Here is a 25,110-nt window from a genome sequence, read left to right on the forward strand (position 1 = left end):
TGACCGAACCAAATCCCGAGCTTAAGGGAACTTGATCCAGTACTGGAAAAAAACCTTTTCTCGAATTGATAATGAAGTAAAATGAAAAAGCAAAGCTACCCTTTGCACATTGGAACATGCCGTGAAGACGTATTGTGGATGTGAAGGAAAGGCCCTGTTCCGCAACACTCCACCCTTACCGGGCCGCTTCTGGCAGGAAAAACCCAAATAAACAACTAAATAGGCTCGTTAGTCCTGAGTTCCCATCCCGTTCCTCATCAGAGCGCTCGGAACCAAAGAATCAATCAGAGGCAAGAACTTACTGAATTAATGTTGCAGGATGATTGCTGAAAACTCGCAGAAATGGGCTTTATACATTTATTTACAATTGAACAAAACAAGGCTCGGATTCTTCCAATAATTCTATAATTTACATTATTTACACTCCTCTAACTTGAGCCCCACGGCAGAACTGCCAAGTGGAAGCTAAGCATCGGCAGAACTGCCTCGGGATGCTCTTTCTCATGGGAGGCCACTGGACACCGAAGATCACTCTCCCTTCTGCTCCGGTTTATAACACTCTCTGTCCTGTCCTCTGCCAGAGGCTATATTTATACTTCCTCCCTCGTCGCATGGGGGAGGGCTGAAAGTTCAAATCTTATTGGCTCTTTTAAACTACACAGAACCATGGAAGAAACCCAAGCATACAGAATCATACACAACACAAAAAATAAACAAAAAACAAATACTGTTTGTAACAGCCCACACATTCACAATTGTCGGCCATTTGTGGAGGTGATGTAATGAACACCATGCTCCGGTCGCTTTTACTCTTCCCTCCCTCAGGGTTGACCCCAGATAATTATTCTGTGTGAACCACGAGATTCGAATCCGGGGCTTCTCTCTCACATTCCTTACCAACTGGACCACCTCGGCTGAAGTGTTGCCTTTAAAATCAAAAGACAGGCTTCACGTTTCCTTATTAAAAAGAAGGGTATTCTTACAAGTTCAGATACCAATATGAAAATTTCTTGGTCAAAATACATCATACCGTGTCGTATTCATATATGTCCAGAACCGGCGTAGTCAATAGTTATCACACTTGCCTTTGGTGCGATGGTTCCAGATTCATGCCCCGACGAGAGCTCCATAATGTAGGTGTTGACCCAGAATCGTAAGAACATGATGGGTAGCTATACTTGAAATCAAGGTGGATTGTTTTAAATAAAGTGATTTTTTTAAAGTATAAGGATTTTGTAGATATCAGAATCACTTTTAGTGTAAGTACATTAATCTTGTAATCATCTAATGGTGTTTATTTTGTGTTTATTAGGCTCTAAGAAAGAAAAAGAAAGGAACGAAAATACATGTACTGATGGTATGAAGCTCATACGAAGGGAAATTTAATTTGTAAACTGTAAACACACGTAACATTCTATAACTTTTATGTGCAAAAAGAGCAAACATTTTGTGTAGGAAAATATACAAAATACTAATCATGTTTGAACGTAAATAGTGTCATTATCATCAAACTATAAACATTATAAACTATCATTAAAGAAATTGCCAAAATTCAGCTACAAAGACTGTAAAAATATTTTGTTATAATTATAGAGTACACCCAGAATGTTTCATTTTCATTACCAGAAAAGTTACTGAAATTATTACTAACACACTCAACAAATATTTCCATAGTAAGTTCATATATACGGGATAAGAAGCAGAAAAATATATGTTTACATACATTTTTATTTACTTTAATCAAACTGTTCAAATATTTTACAGGGCCGTTTACCAGAAACACACGTAACATTCTATAACTTTTATGTGCAAAAAGAGCAAACATTTTGTGTAGGAAAATATACAAAATACTAATCATGTTTGAACGTAAATAGTGTCATTATCATCAAACTATAAACATTATAAACTATCATTAAAGAAATTGCCAAAATTCAGCTACAAAGACTGTAAAAATATTTTGTTATAATTATAGAGTACACCCAGAATGTTTCATTTTCATTACCAGAAAAGTTACTGAAATTATTACTAACACACTCAACAAATATTTCCATAGTAAGTTCATATATACGGGATAAGAAGCAGAAAAATATATGTTTACATACATTTTTATTTACTTTAATCAAACTGTTCAAATATTTTACAGGGCCGTTTACCAGAAAAAGCCTTTCTATAAAAAACATATATCTGTATGTATGGTGCCAAAAAACATACTAGCATTTTTAAGTGTGGGTTTTAAAACAATAAAAGAAATCGATTTTAAAAAAAATAATCAAAAATGATTTTTTAAGATAAATATCGTGATTTTTATCCACCCTGCTTGAAAGTAATGGTAGGGAACTCATTGGCATGTGTCATTTTTATTCTGGCAGGTTTCAACTGTTTGGAGTTTCGGCATTTCCTGTTGTGTCTTGCCTTCTATTAATTCTTCTACTTAAGATTGCTCGTTGACAACTATGAGCGTTTGCTGTTCACATTATTCTCGTGAAACTTGGAGATACTGTGTGAGAAATACAATAGCCAAAGTAACTTGCCATGACCAAATAAATATATGTTAGACATCTTCACCTACACATAGCTCGATGTTGTAGCACACACTAGTACATGTAAGTTTTTCTTTAATTTATTGGCTGTTTTGCGATGCGTACAAACGGTTACGCTTCCATGTGCTGACCCAGTGGAACATTGCTCGACTCTGATGGTTCGTATCTTCCCCACTTATGTGGTCAAATTTTACGTATCAATTTTACGTATCAAAAGTCAAGAAATCAGTGGCGGTGGGACTCGGATTTACTGACCACAGATCACCATATTCTTTTCCGTTCTCTTCCCCTTTCGAGGATCGCAGGATCTTTATTGATCTAAGTAAAGACCTTTCTATTGCGAGCAAAATCTTCTGTTGTTATTCACATTTCGCCATTTTTTTTGTTTCCGTTTCCTACTTAGCACTTGGCTCTCTTCCTTTTAATTACCTGACAATGCAGAGACCACCGCTAGGCTTAAATAATTGCACCGAATCACCCTCCGCCAGGTCCAGGGTCCGTTCTTGTATCCGATTATTACTAATATTCTGTGCCTTTCTTTGTATAGCAACGTACTGGAAATTACTTATGCTCCTTTAAGACTTGCTAATGTATGTGCATATTTCAACCTGTTCAAGTGGTTCTGGAGCCCACCCAGCGTCGTATAAAGTGGGTACTAAAAAAAAAGTAGGGTAAAGGCGGCCAGGGGCGTGGTGCTGTTCACATCACCTCCACCTTCGGCCGTGATCAAGAGAGTGTTGGGCCCTAACTCCACACCCCTTATACGCCTTCATGGCGTGGTGCAAAGCACTTTTAATGTATGTGCAAGCCGGTGGTCACTTTGGCATCTTGCATGCCGCTGTCGAACGGTGGCGGTTACAATTGTTCAGCTTAAACTATTAACAAAGTAGTCACATTGTCCGCTTGGAAAGTGTGAAGGCAAGATGCGAAATAAGCAGCATAATAACAAGCACTTCTACTGCGGTTTGTCAATGGAAACAAAATATTCTCACAAGCTCTGTTACCAAGAGGCAACAATTGTTTTCCCTTTGCCTCAGACCGCACTCTGAGTGAGTTCTTAGTTGCAGAACTTCAGACCGAGTTTGCAAGCGGAGGCCAATTGTGGTTGGGAATCTTCGTTTTCACTCGCAAACCTAAGAGAGCTTGTTCTACTCCGCAAGTTGCTGAGGAAACAATTACGAACTCTTGACTATTAAAGTGCTTAGAATTTTTGCTTGTTCTCCGTGTTAAGGAACTTGGTCGTTTACATTGAAAAAGCAAAACAAATTACAAGCTGTACAAGATGATGTGAAGGGGAATCACGGAACAGTAGAGCAACAAATACTGGATTTTAGTCTTATCTTTTGTGATGTTATTTGGCGAAGAGACGCATCTTGACTTTTCATTCACGGTAGACAAAGCAAGATTTTTCTCCGATTCACACAGGTCCATCCAGTGAACGGTTTTTGTAAATCTATCCCCTTACTTCATTTACAACCGCCAGCATCTTCAAAGAGAACTGGCCGGTTTCCAATAGAGAAACGGGCGGAGCCGACTCCACAGCATCCAGCTGCCATTCCCCACTGTGAGATCCTTATACTCTGGTGTCAGCTCCTACACGCACAGAGCATTCGGAAGCCGAGAGCCACAATGGAGATTCCATGCATTCATCTCCTTAATAATAGGCGTCGCTGACCAAGCTGTCTCGCAGCGCTTTTAGTTACGACGCCTTGCAAGAAGCCGACAGCCAAGCCCTCCCTCACGACAAAAGGTGTCTCCGCCAACTTATGCGGTTTATGCGTTCCGTACGTTTTTCTTAATCCCCTATTTAACCCACACGCACTCCAATGAGACACGTACCTGCAGAGTGGCAATGGAACAATGCGTACGACACGCTGATGTGTGAGATGATGGCGATATAAATTCAGCTAGAATGCGTTTTGATGTTGCTAGTTGTTTCTCACGTGACAGCTACGCATTATTTGTGTATTTTTATGTCCATTCTTGTCACCTTAGCATGGTGTTGCTTGAAAGTCACAGGATGTTACATAATGAAGAAGATGTCTTTGATTGTAAAATTATGCACTGGATGCTGGAGATACGTGAACGGAACTCGATATCTTTGTGAAATTAAGAGTACCTCAATTCTCTGATGCTCCTCCAGGTTCAGTTGTAGTAAAACTCAATAGATGTTTAAAATAATGCCTCATTACGTTGTGAAGTCTGGTTTGACAGATTTCATTATATTTTATCGAAAAGTACAGGAATAATTATTATTTATAAACAGGGGTGGCAATCGTCGTGTAGGTTTTACTGAATATACACATTAACTTTGTAACAATGTTGCGCATTCTCCTTTAAAACTTTGAAAACTTCTTCATACGAGCACCGTCAAATCTACGATGTTCCGTAGGAGACGATTCCAAGCTTGCGGGACCTCAACTTTTGCCTTCAATGTAATGCAACTGCACTATCTGAAAGTAAAGAAACGATTCTTGAACGGTACTGCGATTTATTTCGCGAGTCGATCTTGCAGAATGAAGCACCTGACGATAATAATTCGTCAAATACCAACGAAAAATAAAAGTTCCGCAAGAAAAATCTCTCTCTCTCCTCGCTGATTCTTCTCCCATCCCCGCAAAAAAAAAAAAAAAAAAAGAATCACATGACGCGACCTCCGCCTTTTGCTACCCCCGCACTCATGACTTCCATCCCCCGTGTCACTTGCAACGGCACGTAACACCCTCCCCGCATCATCTTTCTTCCCGAAGGAGAGCCGCCTCGCTTTCCATAAACGTCGGCTTTCAATCGAGCCCTCGGCTGTCGCCGCCAGACGCCACTCATCAGCACACACGGCGATCGATTAGGGAACGTGGAAGCGAAATAAATAAGAATCGAGTCGGAAAGGGAACACACACATACATAATTCCGTTTCCCGGCGGAAATTCTTACAAATCAATCATCCCCCGCTTTGCATGTCATCTCCAGGAGCAAGGATATGCGAAGAATCTTTTCTCGGGGGGAAGTTTATGTCCTCCTCCTTCCAACCTCCGAGATTTTCTTGGCTTCTGAGATTAACATGCTTTGCTCGACGTGTTGCCTGCGAATGACGTTTCCGACGTAGAAACAGTCATTTTCTTCACTTTTAACACGTTTCCCCCCAACTTCTCCTATTTCCGTAAGTCTATTTTTGCTACAAATGTCTGCCAATGTAGTTTCGACAGAGATTGTTCAAATTTTACTGCTTGAGTTTTAAACATGACTTATTCTTTTTTCAATCTGTAATATCAAAGTGGTTTCTCAAAACAAGAAAAAAATTCTTGATACAGCCCTTGCTGATTCAGGCCGAACCATACAAGCTGCAACCGAAATCTAATTATCGCTGTGCGTTAGTTTTATTTTACCTCGCTTTTCTGACACTTTTCACTAATAGCGACGATGAAGATGTATGGTGATTATATGGTACTGGTGAGAAACCATAAATACACCCATTGACAGGGCAAAAAGCAGAAATCCCAGTTGACCCTACCTGTGTGTGCAAGTGCCAAAGCCTCATTCACCCACAAGAATGCAGTTTTCAGGGTGTATCAAAGTTATGGAAATACGAATTAACTTATTAAGGTACCAGCATATTAAGCTTAAATCAAGCTGTTGTGAATGAATGACTGAGATTAAATTATTCCCCTCTTGCCATAATCTTTGTCAGTCGAATTGACGCGCCCACTCCTTGTCAGTCGGATGTATATACATTTCGATATCAAGGAAGGAAGGAGCAAGTAGCTAAAATTGTGCAGAACATGATGTTACTTCAATTGTACCCAGCTGGGTATGCCATTGATACAAGAAGTTTATGAAAGAATATAAAACATCAAATGCGCAAATGTTCTGTATTTTGCTGATGTATTTCATTTTGATTGATTGAATTTGTGGTTTAAGTCCACTTTATGCACAGTATCGCTAATCGGGGCTGGACCTACAGTTTAAAGTGGGATCCGAAAAATTATGTGCCTCCACTGGGTATCTATCCCGGGACCCCTTGATCACAAGGCGACGACGTTACCACTACGCCATCGGGGAGGCCTGATGTATTTAATTTGTCAGGAAACTGAAGTGGCTGAGAGCATAGAGTGATAGAGCTATTTTCTCAACAAATAATGTTCAGGATTCGAGTCTGTCTGGGCATGAGGGCTTCTTTGCGGACATCCCTTCACTTGAATCATCATTCATAATCATTGCGATTAGCCTGAAGAGGCAGAAAAAGATTCCAGCAACCACACCTTATAGATCCACCAAGCTTTCTGAAACCTCGGAAAATATGCAAACTGCAGGTTTCCCCATAACTTTAACTAGCGACACTAGCGCCACTGCTACCACGCCAGGGTTTCAGATGGGTTGGTGGATCTATAGTACTGATCCACTTCCTTATTCGTAGCTCTGGCCTGGAACCAATGGCGCTAGTGTCGAATGTTTAAATCACAGTTTACATATTTTTCGACACAGATATCTTGGTTCTGCAGTAGTTTTCCTACCCTAAGATTTGACAAAGCAATTGTATGCTCTACCTATCCCCTCCATTGGGGGAATTTAATACTCCCATCAGCATGCAAGTGTGGCAGTCCTGTAATAGCACTGCCGTCAGTCAGCAACAAACATACTTTGTTACTGAAACAGGCATCGGCTTTCAATTAACACAGCTTCCTCTCACGGTAGCTCTAGGTGAATAGTTACACAATTCCCTGTCTGAAATCACAAATAACTATCACCCTTCTGAAAGCGAATGTGGGAATTACTTGCTGGAATACAGTTTTGTGCGATATTTCTAGAATGCACAGATATCACTGAATGAGTAAAGCGAAGTAGTTTTCAATTCTTCACTCAAAGTTGCAAACAAATTGGCTGTATCAACATGCAGGATACTGTATGTAAATTGCGATGTCAGGACAACTCTTTCATCTCTCGAAAGATATGCTCAACCCCAACCACTGGCATCTTGCATATCTGCATTTGGAAATGTTCAGCCCCTCCCAGTAAAAAAAAAAGAGTTGGTTAGGATCAGCTCATCGCAGCATCCCACCGAAATAGCTCTGCTGGATATTTCGTAGTAAAAGGCACGGGAAAAGAATCTCCCCTCCTATTTGCAAAATACATAAATCACAGGGCTGGTTGGTGTGGATGACAGGTTCGGTGTAGGGTTTTCCGCGGGGCTGGGATCGCAAAAGAGAGCGAAACGAGTAGGAGGACATGTCAGTTCCATGCATCGCCTTTCTTAATTGCAGGCTCTGGTTGATTACGTGAACATTCAGCAAGGGAAGGTGATGGTGTTTGCGCGAGAGGGGGGGGAGGGTAATGTGGGAGCAGTTTCAGAATGCCCTCCTCCACATCGATCGCAAGTCGATAGCGTAATGACTGCGGGCTATGATCGTCAAGTCGTAAATTTTCCAATCTCATTACTCCTCCCCCTCCGGAATCGCCCCCAATCCCCTCTCAGTTTCTCCAGAATGCAGTTCGAGCTTTCAATAAGGGTTATCTCTTGATCTGAAAGCGTGTGATCGTTACTCGTGTTTTCCGTTGCGTCGATAAAACCTAATTGAATACTGATTTTACCCAAGGGTATGCATGAAAAATAATGTGGAGAAGCAACGAATAAGAAGTGGCTAAAGAACTTGTTGTGGGCTGACAACCGGAAAGACACTTCAGTACAGCGGGTTGCATACATTATAAGGCAGTAACTTCCTTTAGAGAAAGTAGCAATAGAACAGTTGTCAAACAAGTTCTCTGTTACTGGCATGTAACAGCTTAATTATGAATTTGTGTTTTTTTGACGTAGCTTTTCTGACACCGCGATGATGAGGATGAGTGATGATATGATGAATTCGATGGCGAGATGGCTTGATTATAATTTCTGCAAGTTAAGAGTACGAGTATGTACAAAAATGTTATATACGTCAGTTCTGTATTGGAGATATTGTATCTTCAACAACACATCCTCTTCGGTGATCTTGCACATTGAGAGGCCGACTCACGATACCGCCGCCAAAGTTTCCGAGTTTGAGTCCGAATTTTTCTTTATAACCATCAGTATTTCGTCCCGTTTCACTCATATATACTGTTATACTTTAGTTTTCGTAATGAAAGTTACTAAGCTCACCACTACGCAAATGATTTTGTTCTTTACTTAAGCGTTCACCAGATGTTAGTTTCAGGAATAATTACAAGCGCTCACCAGATATTAGTTTCAGGAATAATTACCTCTTCCTCTTATTTTTCCTTCTCTCTTTGGCAGTCTTTTCTTTCTCAGTCGTAGTTTAGTATGTACAGTCACCGGCAATAAAAATGGGACACTTAGATCCTGAAATGCTCGCTTCCCTGCAAGGCGTTCTGTGTGTTGCCTAACTCTAAGGCGATAAGTAGATTTTATTAGCAAATTTTCAATGGCAACTTCTACCCCCGCCGTAGAGTTAGGCAACACACACAACACCTTTCAGGGAAGCGAGTATTTCAGGATCTAGGGAACCCATTTTTATTGCCGTTGACTGTACGTAAGGCGGAGTTATATTCCGTTCATCTTACTTTGTGATTGAACAAGTAATATACTTCATGATACAGCAAGATTATTCTTATTCAGCAAAATAGATAGTTAGGTTCGCACGCAGCGCGAATACAATTACAAAATTATCCGGGCATTACTTCTCTTCACCCATGCAAATTATTATCATTGTCCGAAGGCTTATTACAACAATATTATGTAGTCCTTGAACAAACACATTATTTTTTCTCCATAGCACATAGCAGGGTGGTCGCATTCAGGTGGTTCGGATCATACTTTTAACAAGGTGCAGTGTCGAAGTGAACTTAAGTTGTCAAAAAACTAACTTACTGTATATTAATTTAGGAATCATATTTCCGTTTTATCAATTGTCTGGCATTCTGTTGAATGCTCGTAATACGACTCTGGGCCAGTAAATAATCTAATCACTTCCATACAAATGTTTTTTTTCGTTTTAGTGTTATCGTAATGTTACTGTTAGCAATTGCGAAAATATTAGTTCAAGCCCTAGAGACAGGCTCAGATTAAATACACTACGGACGTTGGCAGCATTACATAAACATTTGACGATCATTTTCTGATCGTATTTGTTTTTCATAAAACCCGTAGTATGTCAACGAGTTTTCCTAGATAATTGATTTACATTTTCATTCAGATAAACCGTTTTGAAAAAGAGGTTTCCTTTTTTGATCATACCCGATGCAATTTTCATATTTCTCCAAGTGAATAGCTTTTTTTTTGGGAGGAAAACCCCCCGAGCTTCATTTCACCGCAGCTGGATAAAAACCAGGTTTCGAATCAGGAGCGAACAGAGCCAGGTTTAATTACAGGAGGACGGCTGGGCTCGAGATTAACCGGTGCCCAATTAGTCCCCCCTCCTTCTCTCCTTGGCTCCACCGCCCCTACTGCACAACCACCTTAATTCTGTCCTTGCAGCAGCGATATTGGCCAGCAGGGGATCGCCTTTCCTTCCTTACATAACGAGTAGTTGGTGTATTTCTCCTGTCTTGGAACAAGACCAAAAGGAAAGCGGGAACGAGAAGGCAACCGTACATTACACCTATAGTGGAAGTTTAATAAAGGAGTCTGGCTCCAGCCACTCCCTGGAGTCCCTCTTCCAGCTAAGTGGCTTACAATTCAAGTCTTCCGGACGATCTACCTGAGGTCTCCCTGGAACTCTCTCCTGAGATTTAACTGCAGCTGCTAGTAGACTCCTTCCTCAACATGATGTATTTTCAATGGCATAGCTTCTGCTGGAGGGAGCTTCCCTTGTGGAAATAACGTGGGCTCGATAGTGCTTCCAGAGTCGCGTAACGTTTCTATCTGAATATTAAGATAGTACTAATTCCATTGCAAAGTACACGAACAGTGGAATATAACAATAACTGGATCGTGCTGTGGCCATGAGAACCGAGAAGCTATGGATATCAACACTTATTTCTTTGTTTATTTGCAATGTGCAATGTCCACTTCGCATTTCCCTATGTAGCCACGTTATCAGCTCTTTGTATCTGGAGAACACGGTGACGGCTGATTTATACTAGATGAGCCGTTGTCGTCTTGTGTTCAAGGGGTACAGGATTCGATACCCGGCGGTGGCACATTACACAAAGGTTCGGATCCCACTTTAAACTGTAGGTTAAGTCCCGATTAGCGTATCTGTGCATAAGTGTACTTTAAACAAATACTCAAACAAGCTTTACGAGGTGAGCATAGTCGTGTTAAAAAGTTGTAAGTTAAAGCTTTATACCTTGAGTTAAGGTTAAGTAATTACATTCATTATATAGTGGCAATTAATTTTATATTTCTCGTATGCAAAAAGTTTGTCATTATATAATTTCCAATAAACTCCAGAAACAATGTTCTTCTATGATTTAAGAAAACAAAATGGAATGTGTGTGTATATATATATATATATATATATATATATATATATATATATAAGAACCAGAAATATCACTGGAATGATCTTTTTCAGAATTTCCTTCTTGAAATACAATATATGTTTTCTATTCATACGACAGTTAGATTTTTACATGTTACGAAGGGGTGACTAGAAGTGTGGCTGTCTCACGTTGTACGTACAGTCAACGAAGTAATAGTCCTGTGTACACAAGGTAATATTGATGCACTCATTTAACGTTTTGTAAACTTAATTAGAAGGGTTACAACTTTCACTAAGAAGATTTAAACACTAATTACACGAAGTAATACAAAGTTGTGCTTAAAAACAATCCAACAATGCCGGTAGAAGATGCACCTTGGACAAAAATTCTGCGTAAAGAAGGGAATTAATTAAGGGAGACTAATGTACAGTCACCGGCAATAAAAGTGAAATACTGGCTTCCCTGCAATGCGTTATGTGTGTTGCCTAACTCTGCAGCTATAGCAGAGCTTCCGTCCTATTGAAAAGCTGCTATTCGTGTTACCCTGGGTTCTTTTGGAAAAAACACCAAATCGTGGCCTTTATTCGGGTTTCCCTGCTTAATTTAACAACGAAGAGAAGAGCAACCCTTTCTAGGAACTTAATTTGAAATCTCTTCTTTCTCTCTGTTTCCACCGGGAACTTCTCCCGGTGTCAAGTCTCCAGAATTCTCCAAAGCGCTCGCCAAGTTTAACCTAGCCAGCCCCTGCGACCGGAATACAGACGAAACCCGTTTATGAATCAATTTGCATGTTCTCCGAAAGCAATGTTTTACAAGTTAGCTCGTTACCTCGCCCCTCACTTGTCCCCCGCGGCCGCCGAAGACAGGGGCATCACGGAGGCACCGAAGCTCTTTATTTATGAACCTGCCTTTCTTAAATTGAGAGGCACGGGAGCTCGCGCGTTGAGAGACTGAGATAATTTCTGAATTGCGAGTGCACACCCCGTCTCGACTTCAGCTACTTCAACTGTGTAAATCCTTTAGTCGTTTAATTCCCATGACAGATGTTTTCCACTAGTATCTTGAGTTCTGCGCAGTAACCTTTTTGTCCCAATATAAGCAACATATTTTTTAAAAAAATATAGTAAATTGGCTCTCTTGTCTTTCGTACGAGCTGTCTATGATTACTGGTGAAGAACCGGTATGACAGGCAGTTTGGAAACGGGCGTTTGGCCCAACGTATGATAAAAGAAGAAGACAGTGTGTCGTAAAATTATTAAGAGAAGTAATATTCAAACAGCTAGCCATGTCAGTATGTAATATTAATTTTCGCTACTGTAACACCATACTTTTCTGACAAAATGTTATCGAAAATATTGCATAGCAGAAAATTTACATTTTTTTGCTGTTCTTCACAAAATATGTGCCAAATATGGTGACATACATCCATGACCAGCAGTAAATAAATCGCAAAACGTACATTTGGCGACTTTATATGCATGAAAATATGTTTAGCATGTAATTTGTTCAGCTTCAAGGAATTTCGTGCAACGTGAAATATTTTTCGGTGTTAATTGGAAAACAAATATGCTTTTTACATACAGGGCATAAATACAACGTTTGCGTGTGGTTTCAGTAATATTTCCCTGCATAACAAATAACAAAATGTAACATCATTTGAATATTGGGCACTCGAAAATCTACAAAGAAAGGCCATCTTTGTTTCTGCAAACATTTCAGTGAAGAGCGGTTTAACTGGCAAATTTTCGGGAGGTACCGGCCCAATAAACCCACATCTGTGTTCCGGACTATTGCTACCTGCTACGTCATTTTTTCAATTCCAAAGTCGATCTCCATGTGAAGTGACTATGACATCTTAAAAACTCTCCTCTTCCCAGTGGCGCTCAAGTCAAGAGAATGTTATTAGAACATGAAAGCCGTAGATACGGCATCAACTTGTTGTGCTGTGGAAAGAGGCAAAACTCGATGTAGTGGGCTCGACATTGAACATCTCTTCACAAAGAGAAATAAACTTTTTCAAGTTGAAGGTCCAGCAGCAATTGAAAAATGAGTCTGTTACCCAACAGGGACACCGATAGCCATTCTCCGGTGAAAAGAGACAGTCACGTAGTTGCCAAAGATCTTTCCGCTTTAGTTCTTCCTCTAGTTTCCATCTCATTCCACGGCAACCCTGTGACACTCTCCGCTTGGATGTTTGGTGATGGGGATTCAAGATCAGAGACAATTCAGCGATATGCCGCAACGTGGCCGCAACCACTCTCCACGGCCTTCAGCACGTCACACTAGCCGCCCTCAAAGTATCCAACCCCCGACCAAAGAGATTCCGAAATGGAATCTGGAAGGGAAGGGTTACAATCGGAGATATTGATCCTGCGGGGTTCCTTCATTCCAGAAACTTCCAAGTCAGGGTGGGCATGTTCCTGTCGCGTGTGTGTGAGGGGGAGGGGGTTATGGGGGGAGGTAGTGTGTGTGCGTGCCCTTCGACTAATTGCTGTCATCGTAATTAATTCTCCCAATCCAGATTGCCCCCCTCCCTCCAAACTCGTTTCGGTTTGCCATCTCCATTTCTGGTATCTTACACCGACATCCATTGATTCCATTTGGGCGTTCCTATTCAGTCTTGGCATCCCCCCACCGTACCAGCTTTATCTCCCCCTCCCCTAAAATGACTCCGCACCCTAGGCTTCCAAAAGGTTCTTTTTTCCAAAGATCCTTTTTAAAAACTCTTCAGCATTGTTTCGTCCACCCAAGATAATTCATTTCTAAGTGATTCAATGGAGAAACATACCATTGTTAGGGGGACGTCGAGTCGGGTCCTCTAGTGCTTGCCCGAATGGGCAATGTTCATTGTGCTGGCCCTCCGCGAAAGGAGTTCCTGCAGAACTGGAGGAAGGGTTAGGGGACACTTCTAAAGCGACCCGGGGGTGGGAATTTGCGGGGTGTGGATTGGAAAATTTCACAGACTGGAGTGCCTGGTGGGACTGGATGCTTCTGGGTACGTTGAAGAGCAATGGATCTTGGAGCGGGGAACAATACATTTAGAATTCCATTTGATGGAGATGTTTCGCCTCCAATGGGAGAACGCCCCGCACGACACGGCATTGACTTTTAATGGAGGGGTGATTTGTGAGTTGTGTACTCAACGGCGTTTTCCGCCGATCCTATCGTGCTCACCATTTTTATTCTCCTTCCCCTGTCACGGGGGTTGAAACAGTTACAAACGTCCTTCTGGTGACTTCGCCTTTTCAACCTTCGCACAATGGATCCACCCCATTCATCTAGCCGACGTTGAAGGAATCGATATATCGAAAACAGATCAGGCTTTTCTCCCGAGTTCGATAATCGAATGTCCTTTGGAGTCACTGTTGGACTCTCGAGAACGATGCTGGATCATCTTTCACCCTTTCTCTTCATTCCCTCTCTTCTCCGGACGAACGATGGACATCGGGGAATGCCGATGGGAAATCGAACACTAAACACGATGTGGGATATTGCATTGTTCCTGTGCTTGTTTACGAACGTGATATGAAAAATATTTTCGTAGAGTCTCTAGTATGATGCAAAATCAGGTTTCGAAAGTTATTTTAAAAATTAATTGTTAGCAGTGATTGTTTATAATTGCTGCTCTGCACACCAAAAATATTTTTTTTAATAACTAATATAGGAAGAATTGCTTCTTTACGCAAAATTTCTATAAAAATAATAAAATATAAGCGTGTGTCAAATTAAAGACGGAGCAAATGGTTCTTTTGGCTTTTTCCATGGGCGAGGGGTGAGAGCGTATTACTGGCTCCATGACCTGGAGTCTGCTACCCCTTCTTTTCAAATAGTTTCAAAGTTGTCCTTATGATTTTTGATCAACAGAATACATTTTGAACGCCCACCGAGGATCAAATCCGGGATTTCTTACACTTTCTATTTAATGTTATAAGACCAGGAGGATGGGCCTCCCCGTACTGGTAACGTCGTCGCCTTGTAATCAAGGGGTCCCGTGTTCACTGCCCGGTGGAGGCACATAGCACGGTGGTTCGGATCCTACTTTAAACTATAGATCCAGTCCCGATTAGCCTTTCTGTGCGCAAAGTGGACTTTAAAAAACAACAATTCAAATTCAATTCAAGACCAGGAGGGAAAGCTTCGGATCAAAACTGACCTTTGTTCAACCTCAAGAATCTGTACTCGTGGGGGAGGTACAGACTAGTGCTACAAAAACGAACGGGAGGTATCAGAAAATGTGGTAAATTTATAACCAGCGCCCAAGCTGCGAGTATGATAGAAATAGTGCTTCTTGGAGTGGATTAAAGCATACACATCGTCCATATAGCTACATTGACAATCGAAATGAACAAATAGCTATTACCTTCATAGCATCAGAGATGGTGCCGAAGTACTCTCAGCAATGTAATTCGACTCTTAATAACTTGTACAGTCCCTATAGGCACATTGTAAAACCAGCACTCAAAGTGGTTATAATAAATGCAGAATTCCAGAGTTCTTCATTACAAAGACAAGGGACACATTTACATAGTACTGTCCTTCTGGGAGCAGTAGGCGAAGAAGGGAATCCTTCCTTTGCGTTCATATCCCATACCCCACATCGTTCCTCGGTTTCATAAAAATCCCGAGGACCCAAAACGAAATATATTGTTAAGGGAAGATTACACTACAGTGCATTCACGTTTCGGGTCAACTCGAGTTCCAAATGGCTTCGTCTCTCCTTTCTCCTGATGGTCTCCTGGCGTCTTCCTTTCTGGACCATTGCAAAGGTCGAAGCCAGCTATTGCAGGAGCGGAGGAGAAAGTGGAGGATCGGTTTCTTACACAGCAGCCTCTCGCCGCTCGATTCTTCTTTCGCAAGTAGAACAAGGGAAGGGGAGGGGTGGGAGGAGGTAATCATCCGGCAACTCCGCAATAATGGAGATCGTTCCTCCGCTGCAAACGGGAGAGTTCCCGGAGGAGGGCCATCCTCAGGAGGAAACGATCCCATTGTTGAGGAGCCGTGTAGGCAATACGAGCCGGAGGGCACAAAAAATAGTAATACAATACACCTTCTTTTCTCCGTCCGTTCTCCAAAGTTCCTATCTTAGAACGGACCTCAACCACAATGCCAGCTTGATTCTTGTTAACTCATGAAGCATGCCCGCCGAATAAAGACATATTTACCGATATTGAGGATGAAGTCTGATTTCTAAATCAGAGCATTGCTGCTGTGGAACCTGAACCGTTGTTTCCAGTAGACCGTGAAAGTCCCCCCACCCCCCTCCGAAACTACATCTTTATTTGAACAACGAAACTGTTATTATGGAGAAACCATTTCCTCAATCAATGTAAGAATGTTTCTGAATTTCTTGTTAATGCTATGCTGGCATGCAGAAGCTGTATAAATCTCCAAGACATGGAGAGACAGAGGTGGGAGTGGGAGCCATCCAGTATTTTGCGGTACACTCTGTCTCGGCAATATGCGGAGCAAGACAGTACATTAGGGTAGAGAAGGGAGAAAGCGAGTGGGCGGAGAAAAGCAGTGCGCGCTGCTGCAATAGGATTGGTAGCTGCAGCCGCGTTTACCCCTTACTTCCCCTCTCACGCGTCCTACTTGCGCAGAGGACTCGATTTCGTTTGCTTGCTCAAGATTTTCTCTATGCAGAGTGTAGATGATTTGTTGTTTTAGTTGTTTTATGTAGCTTTTCCATCTCTTGGGTAAATCGTGACGATGAGGATGATTAAATGGATGATGAGACAATCACATTGATACTCCCAAGCCATTCATTCCAAGGGTTCGAAACTGTGACCTCCGTCTTCGTAGCGCGATACGCTAACAACTCCCTCACGGAAGCTGGCAAAATTTACTTCAATACTTCTGTATATATACAGGGTGTCATTTTAACACAGAAACGTGTAGAGGGCATCAAAACAAACAACTTTTCTCGGCAACATCTTTCTCGTTGGTGCGTCATTTCGGAGCTACAGTCGTTCAAAAAAGCCTGTTTTGCCTCCTGAATGCTGGCAACCACACAGAAGATTTGCTTGCTTTTGCCACTTCCCAATTAGTAACTGGATTTTTATTCGATTTTTATTCAGTGTCGCTGTTCTGACACTTTTGCTAATCGCGACGAAGAGGATAAGTGCTTATATGCTCAAATTGATATAATAATAATAATAATAATAATAGTAATAATAATAATAACAACAACATCGTCTTTATTGAGAGGGCGTGTTTCGGCCTCGCGGGCCGTTCTTACAACAAACCCTTAAATATATATATATATATATTTGACACTTTACGCTTCTTGAAAATCATTGTTGCAGTAGGAAGAATAAAAATAATAAAATTAAAATAAAACATTCATACTTATAATGTAAACAATTAATGTACTGAAGGTACAGAGTTAAATTTAAACCACAATTAGAATAAATTATTACAGCTAAAACTAAAACCAATACCTCATTCCCATCCATTACAGAAAAGACAAATCCAGAGAGTAGATGCTTCTTTAGATTTATTTTGTATGATGACGGGATACTCACAAAGAACATCCCTACCCAGCCGAGATTCAAACCAGGGACCTCTGGCTTGGTGGCGCGTTGCTCTAGCCACGGAGGTGGGTAGTTAGTAAGTCAAATGTATACTCCGCTGAACTTGGAAATATGTTAATAGTCCACGTGGTGACCTGTACACCATCGGTTCTTTAAAACAAATGTATTGAACCCTGATTCGTTAGTGAAATCGGAATTATTTGCATTCGTGCACGTCCATGCACGCGCCGCTCAACCGAATACGTTTCCCGATTTCCTGAATCGTTATACAATGAGGTGCTAAACCCACCCCCTCCCCAGAGCAGCGTAATCGCGTTTCCGCTGTTTGATCGCGATGGCGTTTTTGTTGGCATTTTGATTACCTGGACATCTGGTAGTGGCAATCAAACGAAACTTTTCGACCTTTCCCAATGACCTGTAGCGGCAGCTGCGTTCGGGGATTTCGAGTGGGGCAAATTATATCTCTGCGCTTCTGAAACCGACAGGGGAAAAAAATTAGTTGCAAACTTTACTTTCAAACTGGCCTGCAGCTAGACAAAAACCAATGGGAACCTAGCTTTGCCCGCATTGACTGTGTATTACGTCACCGTAAAGAGATCCGCAACATTTGTATATTATGGGTAACACGTACGGTGCATAGAGGAATGGTCTTCATGTTGACAAATGGGATTCAGAAGTGATCGGCATGCGTCCTCGAATTCTTGTAATAGAAACTCGAAGATACGGTCATTAGTTTCCTAACCGTCTTCACACCTGGTGAACCCCAACGCTCTATATTCTATCCCGGTAATCTCTGGCGCGAGTGAACAAATCTCTGAGGAAGAAGTGAAAAGAGGGGGTTTCGACCAATGAAAGCGTGAAAGGGAAAGTGAGGACTGCGGCTGCAGCTATCAGCTGTTAACAGCAGTGCGTACTTCTTCGCTCCGCCCACTCGTTTTCTCCCCTTCTGTACCGTTATGTGCGGAATTGCTCCACATATTCCCGGGATAGAGTATAGTATGTACTGCAGAGCGAGCAGCGGTATTGTAGCGTTGTAAGAGAGGCGGAAAGAAGGAGTGAACGATATAGGGGGGCTTCGTCGGTCGCGTTTCTACAGCGGGGAATACTCTCGTCATCTGATTCGCGAGTAACAGTGCAGTGTGGCATTGTAATCATGGCTGAAAGAACAGGTGGTGGCTCCGTCAAAAGAAGGGTGCTTCACCCCGCAGTATTTTACCGGTCGACGTAAATGACTCCCCCACTCCTGCTCTGCTACTTACTGGCATAAAGTACAGAGTGCAGGAGAAAAACTCGCACCGCATGGAGCTGTCTCTGGCCTCCACATCTACACACAAGTTACTCAAGCATGACTTATTATTTCTTATTCATCGAACTCACTTATTTCCAATTGCGTTTTGGTTATTTTATATTGCTGCGATGAAGATGAATTATGACTTATTGGCATACATGTGGAAACAAACATCCATCGCGAAAGTTGCTCGATCTTTTTCTTAAACTATCTACAGGGTGTTTCCGTGACCTTGAATTAAAGTGGCATGCTGGATGGAGGCTGGCCCAAGTAACAATATTCGTCAAGGAACCCCTGTTCGGAAACACGTCATTAAAAAGTTACAAGCTAAAACTAGTCAGGGCTGCCTATGACATTGGAATAAGACAACTGAACGATGCGGCTTGTAGATTTAATATGGACATTACTAATTGTGTATCGTAGTACTTTACGAAGAAAAAGTTACATTAGGAGTTCAAAATGGCGGCCCCCAGCGTTGATGCAGGCTGACAGGGTCGCAAGAAGCTCTTGTCTCATCCGATCTAACATTCCTGGAGTCATTCTGACGACAACACATTATCATGACAACTGCCGAGCGAGGGACATACCTTGCACCCCCTTCTGGCAAGAATCCTCTTCTTTTGTGATACTCTGTATAAGCTAAGTATGTATAGTAGTATACCATATCGTGCGGATTGTATGAGCGTGTGTATTTTATACTTCATACAGTTTTCTTTCCTTCACCATTCAAGGGTTTCGGTTTATTTTGAATGTTTAACTCGGATTTTTTTCAACAGATGTCGTTCAATGGATACGATTGTAAATTATTAGTTCTTGAGCTAGTACGGTGTGCGCTTACAAGCCAATGTGTTTAAAAAATTGAACCCTAGACATTATTGTCCCAGAATAAAATCGTATTCAACAGATTTGGCTTTTTCTCTGCACACTCACCTAATTGAGATGTAAGAACGCATGTAATTTGTTGTTTCTCGACCACTTATCAAGTTATCTTGTTCTTTCAGATTTGAAGAAGCAGTTTGACTCGCCGCCATACTCCCAAACGGTGGAGCTGGAGCAGCAGACTGAGTTGCGATGCCACCCGCCCCCCGGAGTGCCCCCGCCGCGCGTCTACTGGCTCCGGAACGGGAACCCCATCGACCCGGACAAGGAGAGCAACTACATCATCTCCAGCGAGGGCCATCTCCTCATCATCCAGGCCCGCCTCGCAGACATGGGAAACTTCTCCTGCGTGGCCGAGAACGTGGCCAGTCGGAGGGTCAGCGAGCCTGCTCAGTTGACTGTGTATGGTGAGTGTGTTCTTTGTTTACAAAGAATGATTAGTTGTAGGGCCAGATTATTTCCATGAGAAAGCCCTTCAACATTGTACAGTGCTGGCGAGAGAGGAAGAGATAGGTACTTGCTTTAGCTGTCGTCTGCTTCCTGTTGGGATACACGTGCGTGATTGGTCGATCAAGACTGCGTAACTCGCCTTCAAGCTGTTATCGGAGTATCGTTAACGTTTGTCAAACTTCGGTTAGGACAGCCACAATACGACATTAATACATTTTTCTTCTATTGCGTAGCAATTGAAACGAACAATTATTGACGAATAGTTCAATGTAAAACATAATATAGAGTTCAATTAATTCCATTCAGTCGAACCCATTGACAATCAGATTAGATTTCATTGAACTTATTTTCACGTTTGCTTCAATACAAGTACAAATCTGATTAATTGATTTCGTTTATTTAACGTCGCATTTCTCCCACTTTTGTGATGAGATCAAATGGATGAAGGGACACAATACGTATAACACAAGCCTCAGAGACTTGTTGAGATTTCAGGCGCCAGAGCCTCGTAGGCCTGCAACAATGTAGTCACGGGAGACGCGGTTGCCAGTTTGACTTGAGGATGTCTTCTACCCCAAGTAGAAATTTGACTCATGTGTGGGTTGCACAATAATTTGCATAATTGTGAAGTTATTTTATCGTCTGTTTAGTTTTTGTGCAGTCATTGCTGAGCAAATTATATAGTGTATTTATAGATAGTCTGTGACAGGTAAGGCCGCTTTCACTACAATAGACCCTTCTAAGGAGAAATGAATCATTTATTGATTGAAGTCACGTGGTAGCAAGTAAGAAGATACAGTTGCTGAAATTGTAATGGTAACAGTAAACCTGAAGAAGTAAATGTTTTATCTCGTCCTCATTTTGCATGTTATCAACTCAGAGAACTAAAATATGGCTCGATTCGCAATCGCACTGTGTTGAACTCTATAAAGGGTCAATCCATATGAAATCATACCAGCTGGTAGCTTGACCATTTTTAAAAAAGTTTATTTTTTGAGTGGTGTGAGCCTCATATATTGACAGTTCAGAACCACTCTTATTTTATTTTTACTATCACCGATTTGAAGATGGCGGGCATTTTTTATCATGGCGCGCGTCATTTTCTCCATTCGTAAGCATCAGCGGCAACTTTTTTTTCTCAGCTCTGGTAAGTCCTACGACAATGAGACAAAATCTGTGATGTTAAGCACATTATAGGCTACAATTATATTTCTGTGTAATTTTCTAAATATTATTCCTTCATAATAAATTTTAAGGTTAAAATTGTGTATTTTAATCGCTCAAAATGACATTTTCGGACATTTTTTTGAGGGGGAAGGCAGTTTACTTGACACTTGAATTTTTTTGCGCAAGTACCTGTGTACCAATAGAGTACGTCAAAATTATTTGAAGCTTGAGACTTTAATATTTGTTTTTCTACAGGGTCATAAACATGTACTTTTTGTTAAAAAGGTACAAGTTCAGGGTTAAATATCTCTGGTGGGCAGTTGTTTAAAAATCTGAAATTTGTACACAATACAGTACTTCATGATAAGTAACTTCAGTAAAAAATTTGAGTTTGAGATTTAATTGGTTTAGGAGATACAAAACTCGTGAAAAATTCAACATTTTTGCATTAAATATGGCATGCCTAATTTCATTTCTTATTAACATTTTGTGTTGAAATTCTGCAAACTGCAATTTGGAATGTCAATGAACAACATTACAATCCTGAAATGGCTCTGCAATAAAGTATATATACGAGGGCGTGCTGAAAAGTAACGCTTCCTAGGTTTTTATTTTCTTTGTTACCTTGTAAACGCATTTTGGATTTTGAGCAACCATACATTGCACTTATAAGACTTTCCCGCTTCTCAATTGAAGGTTTCAAACTTCTATCGCCAGGGGGTGCTGAACTATTGCGAGGAAAATGGCAGCATGTAACCATGCAATGTCGGTGAAGTACCTGAAGTAGCGTGCAGTGGTAAGAGTTTCTAAACGCAGAAAATGTGCTAGAAATTGACATTCATCTGAGACTGAGGGCACTTTATGGGGATGAATGTGTAGACAGCAGTACTGTGCGATCATGGGCTGTTCATGCTCATAAAGATAACTCCAGCTGAACACGATTCCGATGACCTCCATCAGTTGCATTTCGCGGCCTTTCATTCCATTCTCTCACATAGCTGAGATTTCTTCAGCTGGGGTTTTCTTTAAGAGCATGATAAACTCAAGATCGCACAGTACTGAAGTTTATACATTCATCCCCATAATATTCCCTCAGTCTCAGATGAATGTCAATTTGTAGTACATTTTCTGCGGTTATAAACTCGATCACGGCACGCTACTTCAGGCGCTTCACCAACATTGCATTGTTACATGCTGACATTTTCCTCGCAATAGTTCAGCACCCCCTGGCGATAGAAGTTTGAAACCTATAATGGAGAAGGTGGAAAGTCTTATAAGTGTAATGTATGGTTGCTCAAAACCCAAAATGCGTTTACAAGGTAACAAAGAAAATAAAAACCTAGGAAGCGTTACTTTTCAGCACGCCCTCGTATATATACTTTATTGCAGAGCCATTTCAGGATTGTAATGTTGTTCATTGACATTCCAAATTGCAGTTTGCAGAATTTCAACACAAAATGTTAATAAGAAATGAAATTAGGCATGCCATATTTAATGCAAAAATGTTGAATTTTTCACGAGTTTTGTATCTCCTAAACCAATTAAATCTCAAACTCAAATTTTTTACTGAAGTTACTTATCATGAAGTACTGTATTGTGTACAAATTTCAGATTTTTAAACAACTGCCCACCAGAGATATTTAACCCTGAACTTGTACTTTTTTAACAAAAAGTACATGTTTATGACCCTGTAGAAAAACAAATATTAAAGTCTCAAGCTTCAAATAATTTGGACGTACTCTATTGGTACACAGGTACTTGCGCAAAAAAATTCAAGTGTCAAGTAAACTGCCTTCCCCCTCAAAAAAATGTCCGAAAATGTCATTTTGAGCGATTAAAATACACAATTTTAACCTTAAAATTTATTATGAAGGAATAATATTTAGAAAATTACACAGAAATATAATTGTAGCCTATAATGTGCTTAACATCACAGATTTTGTCTCATTGTCGTAGGACTTAACAGAGCTGAGAAAAAAAAGTTGCCGCTGATGCTTACGAATGGAGAACATGACGAGGGCCATGATAAAAAATGCCCGCCATCTTCAAATCGGTGATAGTAAAAATAAAATAAGAGTGGTTCTGAACTGTCAATATATGAGGCTCACACCACTCAAAAAATAAACTTTTTTAAAAATGGTCAAGCAACCAGCTGGTATGATTTCATATGGATTGACCCTAAATCGTAACAAGAATAAGATGATAACAAAGTACTGCAGAAACACGCAGATTCAGATTCTGTTGTTGTATCAGTTTTATTGAATAGATTTGGAGAACCAAGACATAATCCCACCCACCTAAATAATACAGAGTACTTGAAGATATTCATGTCGTGTTTCCTCATGTGCCGCGGTGTATGCAGACTTCACTTTCAATTCCACCCGTGATTCTTCCACGCAGTCGTTCCACAAACTTGCGCTTGCAAGACACGTAGAGGCAAGGCTTTGTTGTAACGGGATGAAATCACATAGTCACAGACCCACAAAACAATGAACCAATGACGCCAAATTACGATACGAAATTTTATGTACACAACGTTGCCATATGCTGATGTGAATTTTCTCTTATCAGAAGTATGGACATCATCTCCTGGGGTAAATATACATATCTCCATCCGGGCATTAACTCTTGCCGTTAGATTGCATAAACGATCCCAGAATATGAACATTTTCACAAGGTTGAGTACGCGATACACACGACAGTTTCCTTTGAGTTCCCTCACACCGTCGGGATATCACCTTTAAGGTCTGACAAGCGAAATGAATTGTGTCTGGACACGCATTTCTCGTTGTAAGTGGCCACGTGGATACAGCCAGGTCGATTACTAATGTTGGGAAAACAACCGAGGTTAGATAGGCTCTGCCTCTGATTAACCTGTTCAAACGGCTGTCGGATGTAGACTCAGAGCACGTAGCTGCTTCTTATTAACCAACCTGATAGCGTTTGCACTTGTATGCAGCAGCTGTTCAAATTTGAACTGTGATTGTTCGGAGGAAAGGTAGCCTAAGTGTTCGTTTTACATAATGCAGAAATATTCTCATTAGAAGCTCAATGGAGTGTAGAAGGTGAAGTAACTGATCCTTTTGAAGGACTTTCACACGTTATCGTGCATTCAACAGTGAAAAGTGGAACTACTACACACTAACAAGGCTGCAACCACTGAAATCACACCCAAGATATTCACATAAGGTGTTTTGTCAGTCTCCCCATTTAACTGCCTTCTCAACTATACTTTTCTTATTCATTCTTTGTAGCCTTGCTTCTCATAAAAGGGACCTTTTTACAATTCCACATGATAAAGCAAAGCAGATTGTACGGTTCCAATATGCCTGCAGAGATTTTACATTCAGACAAGAATCTGATCTCTCTGAATCAACATAATGCAATATGTTTCGCAAATTATATATATATATATATATATATATATATATATATATATATATATATATATATATACAGGGTGTTTCTAAAGGTCGTTTACAACGCTTGGGAGGTGATTCCTCACACGAAAACAAGCAAAAAGTCTAAGTTCCATTTTTACGACAGAGGCTTCGTTTCCGAGATAGGAGCCTCGCAAAAGGTGACAAAGTGAACGTCACACTTAACTGGGACGAATACTATCACAGATAGAGAGGCGGTTCCAAGGGAATCATAAAGGAATCGTATGTGCTCAGTCCGGAAGTCACTATGAAAAGTTCACTGCACGCATGCGCAATGGAGTCCTCAAAGGAATTGGGGATTTCCAGCAACAACAATGCATGGAAAAGGTATGTAACGCAGCAAGAAGTACCGTGACAATGAGAAATGCGTTCAAGACAACACATCCCGACCTCAAACATCA

General features: G+C 41.0%; 1 protein-coding gene across 3 annotated transcripts in view; it reads left to right on the top strand.

The window, feature by feature from the left end:
- LOC145978400 (netrin receptor UNC5C-like) overlaps positions 1-25,110 on the top strand; it is a 546,350-nt gene that overhangs the window by 291,736 nt on the left and 229,504 nt on the right. For all 3 annotated transcript variants that reach the window (XM_083111023.1, XM_083111028.1, XM_083111032.1), the window contains exon 5: positions 19,775-20,059. In XM_083111023.1, the coding sequence (XP_082967149.1) occupies positions 19,775-20,059 (285 nt within the window). The remainder of the gene's footprint in view (positions 1-19,774; positions 20,060-25,110) is intronic.

Source organism: Lepisma saccharinum, chromosome 1, assembly GCF_977018435.1.
Source record: "Lepisma saccharinum chromosome 1, izLepSacc3.1, whole genome shotgun sequence".
NCBI lineage: Eukaryota > Metazoa > Arthropoda > Insecta > Zygentoma > Lepismatidae > Lepisma > Lepisma saccharinum.